This window comes from Eleutherodactylus coqui, chromosome 13, assembly GCF_035609145.1.
Source record: "Eleutherodactylus coqui strain aEleCoq1 chromosome 13, aEleCoq1.hap1, whole genome shotgun sequence".
NCBI classification, from domain to species: Eukaryota; Metazoa; Chordata; class Amphibia; order Anura; family Eleutherodactylidae; genus Eleutherodactylus; species Eleutherodactylus coqui.
The window spans coordinates 17,389,787-17,405,369 of NC_089849.1; the positions used below are offsets into that span (position 1 = coordinate 17,389,787).

Consider the following 15,583-nt stretch of genomic DNA (forward strand, 5'->3'; position numbering starts at 1 on the left):
TAATACTGCCCCCTATGTACAAGAATATAACTACTGTAATACTGCCCCCCTATGTACAAGAATATAACTACTATAATACTGCCCCTATGTACAAGAATAAAACTACTATAATACTGCCCCCTATGTACAAGAATATAACTACTATAATACTGCCCTCTATGTACAAGAATATAACTACTATAATACTGCTCCTATGTACAAGAATATAACTACTATAATACTGCTCCCTATGTACAAGAATATAACTACTATAATACTGCCCCCTATGTACAAGAATATAACTACTATAATACTGCCCCCTATGTACAATATAACTACTATAATACTGCCCCCTATGTACAAGAATATAACTACTATAATACTGCCCCCTATGTACAATATAACTACTATAATACTGCCCCCTATGTACAAGAATATAACTGCTATAATACTGCCCCCTATGTACAAGAATATAACTGCTATAATACTGCTCCCTATGTACAAGAATATAACTGCTATAATACTGCTCCTATGTACAAGAATATAACTGCTATAATACTGCCCCCTATGTACAAGACTATAACTACTATAATATTGCTCCCTATGTACAGGAATATAACTGCTATAATACTGCTCCTATGTACAAGAATATAACTGCTATAATACTGCCCCCTATGTACAAGAATATAACTGCTATAATACTGCTCCTATGTACAAGAATATAACTGCTATAATACTGCTCCTATGTACAAGAATATAACTGCTATAATACTGCTCCTATGTACAAGAATATAACTACTATAATACTGATCCCTATGTACAAGAATATAACTGCTATAATACTGCCTCCTATGTACAAGAATATAACTACTATAATACTGCCCCCTATGTACAAGAATATAATTGCTATAATACTGCCCCCTATGTAGAAGAATATAACTGCTATAATACTGCCTCCTATGTACAAGAATATAACTACTATAATACTGCCCCCTATGTACAAGAATATAATTGCTATAATACTGCCCCCTATGTAGAAGAATATAACTGCTATAATACTGCCTCCTATGTACAAGAATATAACTACTATAATACTGCCCCCTATGTACAAGAATATAACTACTATAATACTGCCCCGTAGGTACAAGAATATAACTACTATAATACTGCCCCCTATGTACAATATAATTGCTATAATACTGCCCTCCTGTCCATGCAGTTAGTGTGTTCTCCGTGTTTCTCCCTGTGATAGAGCACTAATAGGTTATTTGGCTCCTATGCTACTGTTTGGCAGCCCTGAGAATGATGGGGGTATGGCAATCGGTGCCCAAACCCAAGTCCTCGGATTGCCTGACACTGCTCTTTTGAATTCTAATGTTGCTTCTTTTTTTTTTTATCGCTTTTTTTCTATTGTCTTTAATGGGGAAAAGTGAAGCCAACGATCAGGCGGTATAATATCATGTGGTTTTACTATACACAGTTTTAAGAACATTTTTCCAAATTTTGCCAAAACTGTGATAAATTTTAACGCCTTTCATTGTAGTTTCCTAAATGTTGGGGGCAGCAGTGCGGCTACTATTGCTGCACATGGACATGCCCTGGTGGAGGTTCTGAATAATGCCACCTGACCAGCGGCAGGGGTGTCTTGGCACGTTTTCCACCAGATCCCATGAATTCCTTAAATGACTGAAAGTGCAATGTCCCCTCTAAGCCTTATTGCCACTATATACGCTATATACCGCAGCCCAGCGGTGTGCGGGCTTGGTTACAAAGTGATAATGTGATAGTTAGAAGTCAATGGGAACTCACCAGCTGGACTGTGCAGAGGAGAATTAAGGTGCATCTTCCCGTGCAGCATCCCATTCTGTTGCCCGGGTTGAGTCTTTATTGCAGACCCCCTGATCAGCCAGTCGCCTTTGCTTATGGGGCTTTGTGGCGGGGGACCATGGTCTGGACACAAGCAGGGAGTAGCAGCCTTCAGCACACTGATACGTAGGAACAGATGCTTTTCTCACAATGTGATCAACTGATGCTCAGCCTCTCCCCCTTAATCTCCCTTTCTCACAATTGCAAGGAGGAGGGAGGGGGCCCGCTGCTTGTCTTAAAGGAGCCGTGCTGAATAATCCCAGACAAAAGAGTCTGACAATGGTCAGAGCCCCGAGTCGATAATGAATGCATCTCATAATGTCCGCTGCAAATAGTCGTAGACAAAGAGTTTATAGACACTGGTAGGGATGGCGGTACGTAAAGTATACCAATATCTGGTATTATAATACTTCCACTACTATGAGGTAGAGTAATAATGCAATTCCCCAATATGCTTCTATTACCAGCAGGGTATAGAGAAAATGGGGAACTGGGCACCAAGTACAGTAGGGCCCCCTGCTCAACAGTTTTAGATAGTTTTTACCCAATAGATGCATATGTAAAATAATACCGCCTAGTGCTTATAATTTATATACTTCAAATTACACTGCCATATAGCGCACAGAGAACTGCCATATATTGCTTACAAAATACTGCCATTCAATGTACAAATGATGCCTTAGTAATACTCCCAAATGTCCAAATATACTGCCATGTAATGCCTAAATAATAGTCATCTACAGTGCTCACACAATACCGCCATACAGTGCCCAATTAACGTGTGGTATCCACACATTAATATTATATTTCAGTGAGGCTGGATGTTTTTCGTCGATCACGCCATTCTTGGTATACTCGCCAGACCGCAGCACTTCAAAACCCCCATGCAGTTGGCAGCGACATCCCGGGCGACAGCTATTTTAGACCGATGACCGGCCTTGTTGGAATCACTCAGATCGCTGGATTTTCACATCTAATGTGGATTCACACTGAAACTGATCCACGAAAAACTTGTCACGTGATTTTATGTTGCACTCCGGGGTCACATGGAAGCACACATTTTGACTCTAATAAAGTGGGGCGTGTGCGGTTAAAAACTTTGTTTGCCACTGATATGAAGACAACATAATAAATTACAGTCCGCTAAAGGCAAGTAAAAAGAAATGGCTGGTTCTTATGCGCAAAAATTTGACGGCCCGCCAGTGGCGTCCTGAAGAGATTTTAATTAAAGGAGTTGCCTGGTTACTGGAGACCCCCGATTCAATAGGATTCCCTGCATTAAAATAATAAACAGAACTATACTTACCCCTCCAGGGAAGCAAACATCCAGTGCTGCAGCCCGCTGTAGTCCCGGTGATTGCTGTGACAGATGATGTCACAAGAAATCGGGGAACCGCTGCAGCCAATGAGACTACAGCATTACCACTCGTTCTCCTGGCATCCTTGCTCACATCCTAACCACTAAGATGCCAGGCAGTCAGTAACATGATACTGCAGCAGTCACCTGATTTCCTGTGACATCATGTGTCACAGTAATCACCGGGACCACAGTGGGGCTGCAGAGCTGGATCCCAGTGGTTGCGAAGAGGTAAGTATAGTTCACTTAATTTTTCCTACTGAAGCGGAGTTGTCTAGTAAGCAGACAACGCCTTTAATATCTGTGTTTGTATTTCCGATTTTTTGCGAATATGTTGAGAACGGTTAGTCTTAGGGAGCGGGTCTTAAATATTCTGAAGTACCTAATTTGCATATCTGGCAAATTTGGTGCAGGCTGGCCCAGTGGTTTGGCCGTGTATAAAGAATATGTGCAAATTGAGCTAGCATCTAATAATCCAGAAAATCTGTCAGTCTGGCGCTTCTTTCTGGCACAGAGTTCTACAAAACTGCAAAAGCCGAAGACTGAGAGGAGAGAAGCAATGAGGAAATGCATCTAATTGCAGGAGAGTTCAGCCCCTTTTCCACAGGAAGGCTGTGGGGCTCTGAAGTTGCCGTCATCCCAGCGATGATCCCTCTTCTACTTTCACACAGGAGTATCATCACTCGGTGGATACAGACATAACGGGCCGGAGATCTTCCAGCCGCTCGCCTCCATTCACAGTAAAGAGGCCATCGGTCGTAGATGAGCGACTGCCTGTTTAAACTGAATGATGCAGCGGCGACTAACGATGATTTTATGGTCTGCATGAAAGATCCAATCAACCTGCATGCGTTCACACTGCACAATTATCGTGTAAACCGCTCGATCTAACGAGTCATTTGCACAATAATTGTTCCGTGTAAAAGGGGCTTTAGTTGCAGATCTTGTGATTGTTGTGGGCCCCCAGCCTTCCTGAAGGTTTTCTCTACCCTTACAGGTAAGTTACATAGGTTTGCCATTACCCATCTGATAAACCAGAATATTTGATAGTCTAGCATTAATCCGGTGGGTTGGTAATGGATACATTAAATGGTGCGGTACTTACCAGGTAGCCGTCCACAGAGGCGGAAAGTGGAGGTGTTAGCAATTCGTCTCCAGCACTTCTCCGGGGTGGATGGCGTGGGTCACCTGTTACTAGGCAAGTTCTCCTTAGTCAAGACAGCAAGACTGTGCTCAGGAAGCTGCTGCCATCCAGTGGTTGAAATGGTGAAGTGCAGCTACAACTATGGGTAATGCACACAACAGAGACACAGTAAAATACAGTATAACTCCTTTAGGGCTCTTTCACACGAGCGCAGAAACGTCGTCGTTTTTACGCCTGGCAGATATACGCGACCATCTAAGCCATTGGTTTACAATGCATCCGCTCACACGGGCGAATATACGGCGCGTAAAAACGTTGAATCGTCAAAAATTTAACATATGTGACCGAAATACATGTCGACGCACATACGCTGGGCAAAAAGATAATACCTCAGCGGCTCCCATAGACTCTTATGGGAGCTAGAGAAAGAAAGGCAAGGGGAAGCAGTTTAGCAGTGTCCATTATATAGGCATTGGTCATGTGAATGGGCGAGAAAACGCTGTCCGTGAGCGCGGAAAAACATCCATTTTGTAATAACCATTCATCCGATCGAGCCCTTGTGGGACGAACTGGAGCGACGGGTACAGCACCGCCACCCATGCCCTTCCTCGCAACCATCTCTTCTCACAGCCTGGCATGAGGGATGGCAAGCTACTGCTGCCCAGACTTACTGAGAACTTGTGGGAAGTCTGCCTCGACGTGCGGCCGCTACCATACAAACAGAAGGACGGCCGACACGTCACTAAATAGAAGAATTACGCACCTTTTCTGAAAACATGCAGCGTCCACATACTTATGTCCATACAGTGTGTGTGATATAACATAGACCAGGGCACTTACCTCCGTACAGTAGGTACACTCTCACTGCATGTTGTCTGCTGAACAAAGTGCACTAAGCAATACCAATATGACCAATACCCGGCCCAAATAACACCGCCACACCAAGCTAGTGTCTGATGAATGTTCCCACACACTGATCCTTCCTCTGTCCCCAGTTTCCATCTCAGGGTTCAGTGGGAATCACCATAAACGCCATTGCAATGGAACCGTGGATTGAACCATAGAAGTTAATGTGACCACTTTGACTTTCGGTCTCCATTTCTTTCCGCATTTTGGATTAAAGAGAAGTGTAAACCACTGTGCCCCTCAGTCCTCCCACATAAACTGATGCCAAAGGGGGACCAAAGTAGTCCCATGTAGGCTATTCTGCCATGACGGATGACGTCTGACCAAAGCTGCGGCGTAGTGCAGCGTCATCCCACTGAAGTCAATGGAGTTACCTTGTGAGTTTCAGGTTGTGGCAGCGTTGCTCCTGCAGTTCGCATTGGGACTCCATTGGGCTGAATGGCGGCGCAGAGTAGCAGGGCGACACGGTGGTCTTCGTCACACAACCACCTCTGTCTTACATCCCCATGTAGCCTCTAAAGCCTGCGGTTCCATCACAATGCTGGGTGTGAATGATTAATGAGAACTCCTTGTCAGAGATCCAGAGAAGGCACCTTGGGCTGGATTCACACGGGCATCGGCGGCGTTATGTTCGCCCACCGGCGATGTAAAACCGTGTGAACGAGCACACAAACGTTAGATGGCCCTGGCCTGGCACATATATGCCAAAGCTGCTGTGCCAGGGAAGGGGGTGAGAGTTTAGCAGTCACACTGCTAAACTCCCTCCTACAGCAGCTCTCATAGGCTCCCATAGGAGACTATGCAGCTGCCGGCGATGTAAAAGCGCCCAGCTGAAATGCACTATCTTGGTGGCCGGGAGCTTTTACGTCGCAAAAATACGCCAATATGCACGGATGCTTTGTAAACCAATGCATCAGAGGGACCGCATATATCGGCCGGGCATGAAAACCCAGCGGATATACGCCCGTGTGAATCCAGCTATATTGTGACCTTCCTAAAGCAGCCTTTACACGGCACGCTTATTGTGTAAACTGCACATTAGAGCGAGGGATTGGCGCGGTAATTGTGCAGTGTGAATGCATGCAGTGATAAGGCGCCGATCGGATCCTTCATCGCTGATCTTCCGCTGCATCGTTCATCTATGCTGTGGATGGGGGCGGGTGGAACAATCTCCAGCCGCTCCGCCTGCTTTCACCGAGCGACGGTCCTCCTGTGTGAAGGCGTCCAATAGTCGTCTTGTATACAAGGGGCTTCCTTAAATCTTGCATCAGTCGCCATCTGTGCAGCTTTCATTATTTGCTTATCCCCCAACAAGTGACGTAATTAACCCCTTTGTAACATAGTTCGTTAGGCTGAATGAAGACATTGTCCATCTAGTCCAGCCTGTCTATCCTCTTGTGTTGATCCAGAGGAAGGCAAAAAACCCCAAGGACAGAAGCCAATTAGCCCTTTTGGGGAAAAAATTCCTTCCTGACTCCCTAATGGCAATCAGACTAATCCCTAATAGTTGCTACCTGCCTATATACCAGGATTAACAATTAACCTAAGATTTATATCCTTTAATATCCTTCCGCTCTAGAAATACCCCTTTTGGTATTTGTATAGCGCCAACTTATTACACAGCGCTTTCAGGTAATTATTACTTAAGAACCAAGCTGGGTTCTCATTTTACCGACCTCAGAAGGATGGAAGGCTGAGTCAACCTTGAGCCGGCTACCTGACGCATGTGGGAATCGAACTTGCAACCTTCAGGTCGTAGGCAAGAGCTTACACTCTGCACCACACAAGGCTCTTTTAACCTCCTCTAAGGATTTTGCCATCACCACGTCCTCAGGCAGAGAGTTCCACAGTCTCACTGCTCTTACAGTAAAGAACCCTTTTCTGTGTTGGCAATGAAACCTGCTTTCTTCTAGATGTAGCGGATGCCCTCTCGTTACCGTCGCAGTCCTGGGTATAAACAGATCATGGGAGAGATCCTTGTATTGTCCCCTCATGTATTTATATATAGTTATTTGGTCGCCTCTTAACCTTCTTTTTTCTAGAGTAAATAGTCCCAATTTTGGTGCCTCTCTGGGTATTCCAGTCCCGTCATTCCATGTACTAGTTTAGTCGCTAGTGACGAAGATTGTTTGCGGCTTAATGACCAACTAATTTTTTTTTTTTTCAACATGGCGTTCCAAGAGCCAGAACTTTATAACATCCCTTCGCCACACATGTATGAGGGCTGATCGTTAGTGGAACGAGCTGTATTGTTAATGACTTCATGTTTGGGAACAATTAATGTATTGTATAACTTTCATTCATTTTTTCAGAGGGATTGGGGGGAAAAAAGGAATTTGGCCGTTTGTTTTTTGGGATCCTTTTTTACGGCGTTCAGCTCGATCCCGGTGATACCAAATGTACGCAGTTTGTTAGATTGTGCTATTTTTGTCCATAAAAGACACTTTTTTTTAAAGATGTCTTTTTGTGTCGCCGCATTCCAAGGGCCATTAAATGTGTTTTTCCATCATCGGCGCTCTATGTGTGTGTGTGGGGGGGGCTCCAGCCCTCATTTTGGGGACACATAACATTTTCATCACTCAGTATTCTATTTTTTTTGTAGTAGCAAAATTAACAAAATCTGCAATTGTGGAAAGTTTTATTATTTTTTTTTTACCTTTGTGAATAGCGCCCTTTGATGTCATGGGGTTCGGTCGCATGTACATTTTTCACGCACATTTCGGTCATTACTTTTGTGCCTATTGCACACTAAAATAGCACTTTTTTTCCCCACTTTTTACTTCCGCCCCACCAGGGGACCTGAAGAGCACACTTGGTCATTCTTGTAATACACTGCGATACTTCAGTGCAGCAGTGCATGATACAGCCTATCAAGCTCAACCAGGGACGGCCTCATAGGTCACTGTAGCTGGCAGGCCCGGAGGCTATTTTAAAGCCTTTGGGTTCCATAGCAACCCATTGGGTCTCCACAATCACACTGTGGGGGTCCGATGGATGACAGAGGGCGCCCTGTATTTGGGCTGTATATAGTGGTATTATTTAGGCCGTATACTAGTAGGATTTGATCTATGCATGTCAGTATTATTTGGGCTGTGTATGGTGGTATTACTGGAGCTATATACAGTATAGCAGTATTATTTGAGCTATATACAGTATAGCAGTATTATTTGGGCTGTGTATGGTGGTATTATTTGAGCTATATACAGTATTGCAGTATTATTTGAGCTATATACAGTATAGCTGTATTATTTGAGCTATATACAGTATAGCAGTATTATTTGGGCTCTGTATTTTGGTTGTGAATGGCAGTTTTATTTGGCCTTTATATGCTGGTATTATTTGAGCTGTATACAGTATAGCAGTATTATTTGAGCTGTATACAGTATAGCAGTATTATTTGGGCTGTGTATGGTGGTATTATTTGAGCTGTATACAGTATAGCAGTATTATTTGAGCTGTATACAGTATAGCAGTATTATTTGGGCTCTGTATTTTGGTTGTGAATGGCAGTTTTATTTGGCCTTTATATGCTGGTATTATTTGAGCTGTATACAGTATAGCAGTATTATTTGGGCTGTGTATGGTGGTATTATTTGAGCTATATACAGTATAGCAGTATTATTTGGGCTATATACAGTATAGCAGTATTATTTGAGCTGTATACAGTATAGCAGTATTATTTGAGCTATATACAGTATAGCAGTATTATTTGAGCTGTATACAGTATAGCAGTATTATTCGAGCTATATACAGTATAGCAGTATTATTTGGGCTATATACAGTATAGCAGTATTATTTGGGCTCTGTATTTTGGTTGTGAATGGCAGTTTTATTTGGCCTTTATATGCTGGTATTATTTGAGCTGCGTGTGGCAGTATTATTTGAGCTGTGTATTGTGATATTATTTGAGCAGTGTAAGGCAGCAGTACGTGGGCTTTGTATGGTGGTATAATTTGGGCTATATATATGGACTCTGTACTCGGCCTGTATATGTCAGTATTATTTGTCCTGTGTATGGTGATATTTCTTGGGCTCTGTATTTAGGTTGTGTATGGTGCTATTTAGTCTCTGGATTTTGGCTGTCTGTGGCGGTACCTTTTGTGCAGCACGCAGTAAGTACATAATGCATTACATCCTTGCTGCATGCCGACAATCCCCATAAACTATCTTTGCGTGTATGCGGGCCTAATACACGGCAAGATACTGCATGTTGCGTTCATTTTTGCATGCATTTCGCATGCGGTGTGTGAGAGGCACAACTGCAAGTCAATTTAAGAATGGTACCATATATTACATACGCAAACCGCCACACACATAATACACAGTAAAATATATGCTCGTGTGAGAGAACCCTTAGGTTGTGTGGGGTGGTATTACTTGGGCACTGTATTTGGGCTGTGAATGATGGTATGATGTGGGCACTGTATTTGTCCTATGTAAGCCGGTATTACTTGGGCTGTGTGTGGTGGTATTATTTAGGTTGCATGTGGCAGTATTAGGCTGCCTGTCCACGGGCGTTTTTTGCATTGCGTTCCCCGAGGCGATAATCCGGCTGCGAATTGCTGCAATTCTCTGCGGTTAGCCTATCTGTCAGATAGGCTGACCACGGAGATCTGTCAGCTGGCTCCTGCTCCCGGGCGGCAGAGATCCGTTGCGGGATGTCGCAACGCCCGTGGACAGGCAGCCTTAAGGCCCATTTACACACGATTATCACTCAGAATTCGCTCAAAAGCCGTCTTTTGAGTGATAATCATTGTGTGTAGCTGCACTGACATCGTGCAGTTTTCGTTATGCTGTCGCTCATCGTTGTCTTTCAGCATGCTGACGATGAGCCTTATCAGGGATTCACAGCGGGATACAGCTGATACTATTGTTTCAGCTGTATCCCGCTCCCTGATAATAGACTGGGTATGAAGAACAGAGCGGTTCAGCTGTGTTCTCCATATGTTCTCCATACCCCCCACGGAGCGCTCGGCTGTATAACAGCTGGGCGCTCTGTACAGAAAACAGCTGGATACAGAAGACAAGCGGGGAGTCTGGGGACACCCCGCTTGTCCTCTGCATCCTCCGCTGGCAGCGCAAGGTGAACGCTCATCTTAAGCGATCATCTTGCGCTGTAAATGACAGAACAATTGTCGCTCAAAAGACATCTTTTGAGCAATAATCGTTGTGTGTAAATGGGCCTTTACTTGGGTCCTGAATAAATATGTTTGATCTGTTTAATGGTAATACTTGTGCTCTGTATTTAGGTGGTGTATAGCAGTATTATTTAGGCAGCGTATGGCGGTATTATTTAGGCGGTGTATGGTGGTTTTATTTAGGTGGTGTATGATGGTATTAATTAGGTGATATAATGGTATTATATGGGCTCTTTATTTTGGTGGCGTATGGCGGTATTATTTAGGTGGCGTATGACGATATATGGGCTCTATATTTTGATGGCATATGGCGGTATTATTTAGGTGGTTTATGATGGTATTATTTAGATGGCGTATAGCGGTATTATTTAGGTGGCGTATGGCGGTATTATTTGGGCTCTGTATTTAGGTGGTATATAGCGGTATTACTTAGATGGGGTGTGGCGGTATTATTTAGGTGTGTATGATGGTATTATTTAGGTGGTGTATGGCTGTATTATTTAGACGGTGTATGATGGTATTATTTAGGTTGTGTATGATGGTATTATTTAGGTGTGTATGATGGTATTATTTAGGTGGTGTATGGCTGTATTATTTAGACAGTGTATGGCGGTATTATTTAGGTGGTGTATGATGGTATTATTTAGGTTGTGTATGATGGTATTATTTAGGCGGTGTATGATGGTATTATTTAGATGGTGTATGATGGTATTATGTAGACTGTGTATGATGGTATTATTTAGACGGTGTATGATGGTATTATTTAGACGGCGTATGATGGTATTATGTAGACGGCGTATGATGGTATTATGTAGACGGTGTATGATGGTATTATTTAGACGGTGTATGATGGTATTATGTAGACGGTGTATGATGGTATTATTTAGGCGGCGTATGGCGGTATTATTTGGGTGGTGTATGGTGGTATTATTTGGGTTGTGTATGGCGGTATTATTTAGGTGGTGTATGGCGGTATCATTTGGGCTTATTATTTGGTTGCCAACCATCCCAGTAGTCCATAAGTATAGGCCACGTTTTACAGGTCCGTGCTCCCCCGTCCGGCAGTGACTGGCGCCCCCTGTCTGCAGCTAGTATCTGCCCCACAGACACCCCTCCTCTCGGGGTCAGTAACATGTCGGCCGTCTGTGAGGTTCCTCTGAGGCCGCAGAGCGCCGCCCTCCGTCTTACATGTGAGGTAAATCCCCGCCGCCATTCCTTCTCCTCCCTGCCCGCTGGCACGCAGGGGGTTAACCGCCCCACAATCCTCCGCGAAGCTGCAACGTAGCCGGAAGATGGCGGCCGTATAGTGAGAGACCGGCCCGCCGCGCAGAGAGAGCCGAGCCCGAGCCGCACACAGCAGGTACCCCGCGGGCACACAGCCCGGCCTCCTCCGTTACCGTCACACAACCGGCTATCGCGACAGTCTCCTGGAGCTGCGACACGTCTGCTGCTCCCCTGTCTGTTCTGGGGGTGCCGGACCCTCATTTTAGTCAGGCTGTTGCCTAGCAACGGCTGCTGGGCTCCTCTGTGCTGCTGTGGGGTGGTCGGCCATTGCAGTGTTCAGGGGGGCTGATGGACGCCGCGCAGTTTGGGCAAGAAATTGCGAATGAAACGGCGCTGCGTGCGGCACTACTTCATCCTGGAGGATGCTGGGCCGCCGGGCGTTATCCCGCCGCGTCCCGTGATGTCACCCCCGCCGCGTCCCGTGATGTCACCCCGGCCGCGTCCCGTGATGTCACCCCGGCCGCGTCCCGTAGCAGCGCCACATTCCTGCCCGTCGTTTTATCACTCCTGGTGATGTCGCTGAGCGTATGATGGCCGATCTGCGGCTTTCTATCGTACGTTGTGTCCGTTTCTCCCGTTTGCTAAGATCCCTGCTTGCTGTCAGTGAATGGGAACACCTGATGCTTGTCGCCGCTGGGGGGTCGTTACAGTTGTGTAGACTGGATCCACGGGCAGCGTCTGTTACAATGTAGCGGGGCGGAGGATACAATGTAACAAACCCTCCCCGGTCGGTGCAGCCCTGCTGGCTTGCGCTCACGTCTGGGTCGGAGGTCGTCTTTGGAACCTCCGTTCCTGATTGGCGCTAAAGTCCTGGACGAAATGGCGCAGCATCTGGGAAGAAAGAGTGGTCCCCATAAGGGGGTCTCCTATCCGCATCGGGCGGCCATCACAGATGTGACTGCGAATACCGGAAGGAGAAGCGTTTTCTTCCGTCCAAAAAGTGGGTGGTAAATGGGCGGACCGCGGTGGGGGCGGACCGCGGTGGGGGCGGACCGCGGTGGGGGCGGACCGCGGTGGGGGCGGACCGCGGTGTGGGTGGGGGCGGACCGCGGTGTGGGTGGGGGCGGACCGCGGTGTGGGTGGGGGCGGACCGCGGTGTGGGTGGGGGCGGACCGCGGTGTGGGTGGGGGCGGACCGCGGTGTGGGTGGGGGCGGACCGCGGTGTAGCCGGGGGGCGGAACCGCTCGGCCGCGGGGATTCCCCTTCTTGCTTTCGGAACAGAGCAGGAAAGCAGAATCCCCAGCGCCGATGTGACAATACCGTAAGGCGGCGCTCAGACGCTCCCATTCATCTCAGTGGCGCTTCGCAGACCAGCGCTCGATTTTGTGTTAGCGCTCTTTAATGCCCCTCATCGCCTGTCACAATGATGGGGGCGCTCCATCGCAGGGGGAGGCGGACGGATGGGCGTTTGGGGTGGACTTTGACTGTTTTCATAACAGAACAGGAAAACGGAATCCACAGCGCAAGTGTGACTGAGCCCCCAGCTGCCAGCAAGCAGAGATCCTGAAACCAGGGAGGTAGCAGCCAGAACGGATCCTGCACTGCGGATCTGCAGCGGGCGTCTGCTGGGGATTCATGCCAAAATCTGCACCAATCCTGCTGCGTGTGAACAGAACGTAAGGGGGGTTAGTATTAAACCCCTCTATACTCTCCCTCCTCCGTCAGACACCTGACCGCGGTACCATGTGTGTTTTTTCTCGTAAATTGCATCGCATTTGCATAGAAAATCGCAGGTATACAGGAGACCCCAGCAATCAGCTGACGTGGCTGCTGTATTTGGGTGAGCAATGCATCCTCTTCACTGCATACCAGGCGTAGTGCCGCACATTGTATAGTGGCTGTACCTGGTATTGCAGCTTGGTCCCATTCACTAGCTACGCTCAGCTACGTGACAAGTGAACGTGACATCACGGACCTGAGAAGAGGGCACAGCGCTCATCCGAGCACCCCGGTCTCTTAAAACCCCTGATCAGTGGCGGTGGAGGGTACTGCCAAGGACAAAGATCTGTTCCGGGGTCCCCGGCTGTTGGAGGAGGTCGCCGTGCTCTGTGGCGTCTTCTCAGGCCTCTGATGTCGGGGTTATCGGTCACATGACCTGAGAGCAGCTCGGACCCTCTCAATTAAGTGGAATTGAGTAGCTATACCAGGCACGGCCTCTACAAAATGAGCAGCGCTGTACCATGACTGCAGTCAAGTGGCAGCAGCGCTCACTTGCGTGTCACGGGCACATCAAGCAACTGACTGGCAGGGCGCCATCCATCATATGAACGTAGCCAGAATGTTACGTCCGCACGGCGCCATCCTGTCGCTGCTTTATGTGGAAATGTCATTTTCCGCATCGGAATTCCGCATGTGAATTTTGGTCGTTGACGGGGCAAATTCCGCACATCCGCGTAAAAATGCACATTGACGAGCGCGATATCGCGCCCGATATCATGCCCGCTCGTATGTAGGACGCCGTGCAGTCACATGTCAGGGATTTAGATGGGAACAGAACAAATAAAGGTGTTGCACAATCCTCACTGCTGGTTCCAGCGAGGCATCTTGGTGCAGTCGGAATCGCAGGATCGACTCCTGAGAAAGGCGTGACGGCGCATGCGGGGCAAGAAGTACAAAAACTCTCTATTCTTCCATACAAAGCGGCCACGTTTCGGCTGAGCGGCCTTTGTCAATGTAGTGGGTGTAGATCAGATTTCGGTGTGGATCCACAGCAGACCTCTGTGAAGGAATGACGGCGGCTGCAGATTCGCATCAAAACCGAACAAAACGGTGCTTATTTTTCTGCTACGAGAATCTGCACCAAATCTGCTACATGTGAAGGGACCCCAAGCTTGGAAAACCTCCCTTTTATCAGGAGGGTCCCCTGACAATAAGCTGATTTCGGAGTGTACTGCTGCATGGAACTCTGGTGGGAGAACCCAACAGCAAGAGTTCAGTCTTCCTGCAGCGCCTCCGCAGGACTAATGAAGAATTCCATAATGCTTATTGAAATCAATGGACTGGACATGTCAGGTTTTCTACAGGGAGGGACCCTCTTTGTAGCAGGAAGAGTCACCAGACTGACCCCAATATGACTTATTTACATAGGACTGTCTACCATGGGGGTCTAATGATGTTTTCTTCTGTTGTAGAGACATGGCGAGTCCTCGGACAAGGAAGGTGCTGAAGGAGGTCAGAGCGGAGGATGAAAACAATGTGAGTCCACACAGAGATGAAGGGTCTTGCGGTGTATTATAGGGGTGCTCATTCAGTACGTCTGACCAGTGATCAGCTGATTTCACCGGGGGCTTCAGGGGGGCACACACAGAGTATGACCCAGTGCCCATTCATATGACTGGGAGCCCTTCTCTGTGGTGATAGAGGGGATCCCCTATATGGTGTCCGTATACAGGAAGTAGAGCATATGCCTATTCCTAGTGTATTTCTCTTCTCTTCCAGACCTGCTTTGAATGTGGAGCCTTTAACCCTCAGTGGGTCAGCGTCACTTATGGCATCTGGGTATGTCTGGAGTGTTCTGGAAAGCATCGGGGGCTCGGAGTTCACCTCAGGTAGTATCCCCAATATACATTATGGTGCAAGGCCATTTTCTTGCAATTGTGGTCACCCCCACCCGCTTTCCATGTCCCTATGAGGGCATCTTGAAAAAGTAATTTGGGGTCCTAGGCTAGAAACGAGACCACTACTGAACCCTCGTGGTCACCCAGCTCTCTGTTTTGCAGCTTCGTGCGTTCGGTCACTATGGACAAGTGGAAGGATGTGGAGCTGGAGAAGATGAAGGCTGGGGGTAACGGCAAGTTCCGCCAGTTCTTGGAGACCCAGGAGGACTATGACCCCTGCTGGAGTCTGCAGGAGAAGTACAACAGCAAAGCCGCAGCTCTATACCGAGACAAGGTGAGGTCACGGGTGTCC

General features: G+C 47.0%; 2 protein-coding genes across 6 annotated transcripts in view; one reads left to right on the forward strand and one right to left on the reverse strand.

Annotated features, from left to right (window-relative positions):
* NKAIN4 (sodium/potassium transporting ATPase interacting 4) overlaps positions 1-2,014 on the reverse strand; it is an 87,305-nt gene extending 85,291 nt beyond the window's left edge. For 3 of the 4 annotated variants that reach the window (XM_066586522.1, XM_066586519.1, XM_066586521.1), the window contains exon 1: positions 1,789-2,014. In XM_066586522.1, the coding sequence (XP_066442619.1) occupies positions 1,789-1,842 (54 nt within the window). In that variant the 5' untranslated portion in view covers positions 1,843-2,014. The remainder of the gene's footprint in view (positions 1-1,788) is intronic. The other variant, XM_066586520.1, reaches the window with a different exon arrangement.
* Positions 2,015-11,645: 9,631 nt separating this feature from the next.
* ARFGAP1 (ADP ribosylation factor GTPase activating protein 1) overlaps positions 11,646-15,583 on the forward strand; it is a 29,321-nt gene continuing 25,383 nt past the window's right edge. For both annotated transcript variants that reach the window (XM_066588174.1, XM_066588175.1), the window contains exons 1-4: positions 11,646-11,750; positions 14,806-14,869; positions 15,113-15,222; positions 15,394-15,565. In XM_066588174.1, the coding sequence (XP_066444271.1) occupies positions 14,810-14,869; positions 15,113-15,222; positions 15,394-15,565 (342 nt within the window). In that variant the 5' untranslated portion in view covers positions 11,646-11,750; positions 14,806-14,809. The remainder of the gene's footprint in view (positions 11,751-14,805; positions 14,870-15,112; positions 15,223-15,393; positions 15,566-15,583) is intronic.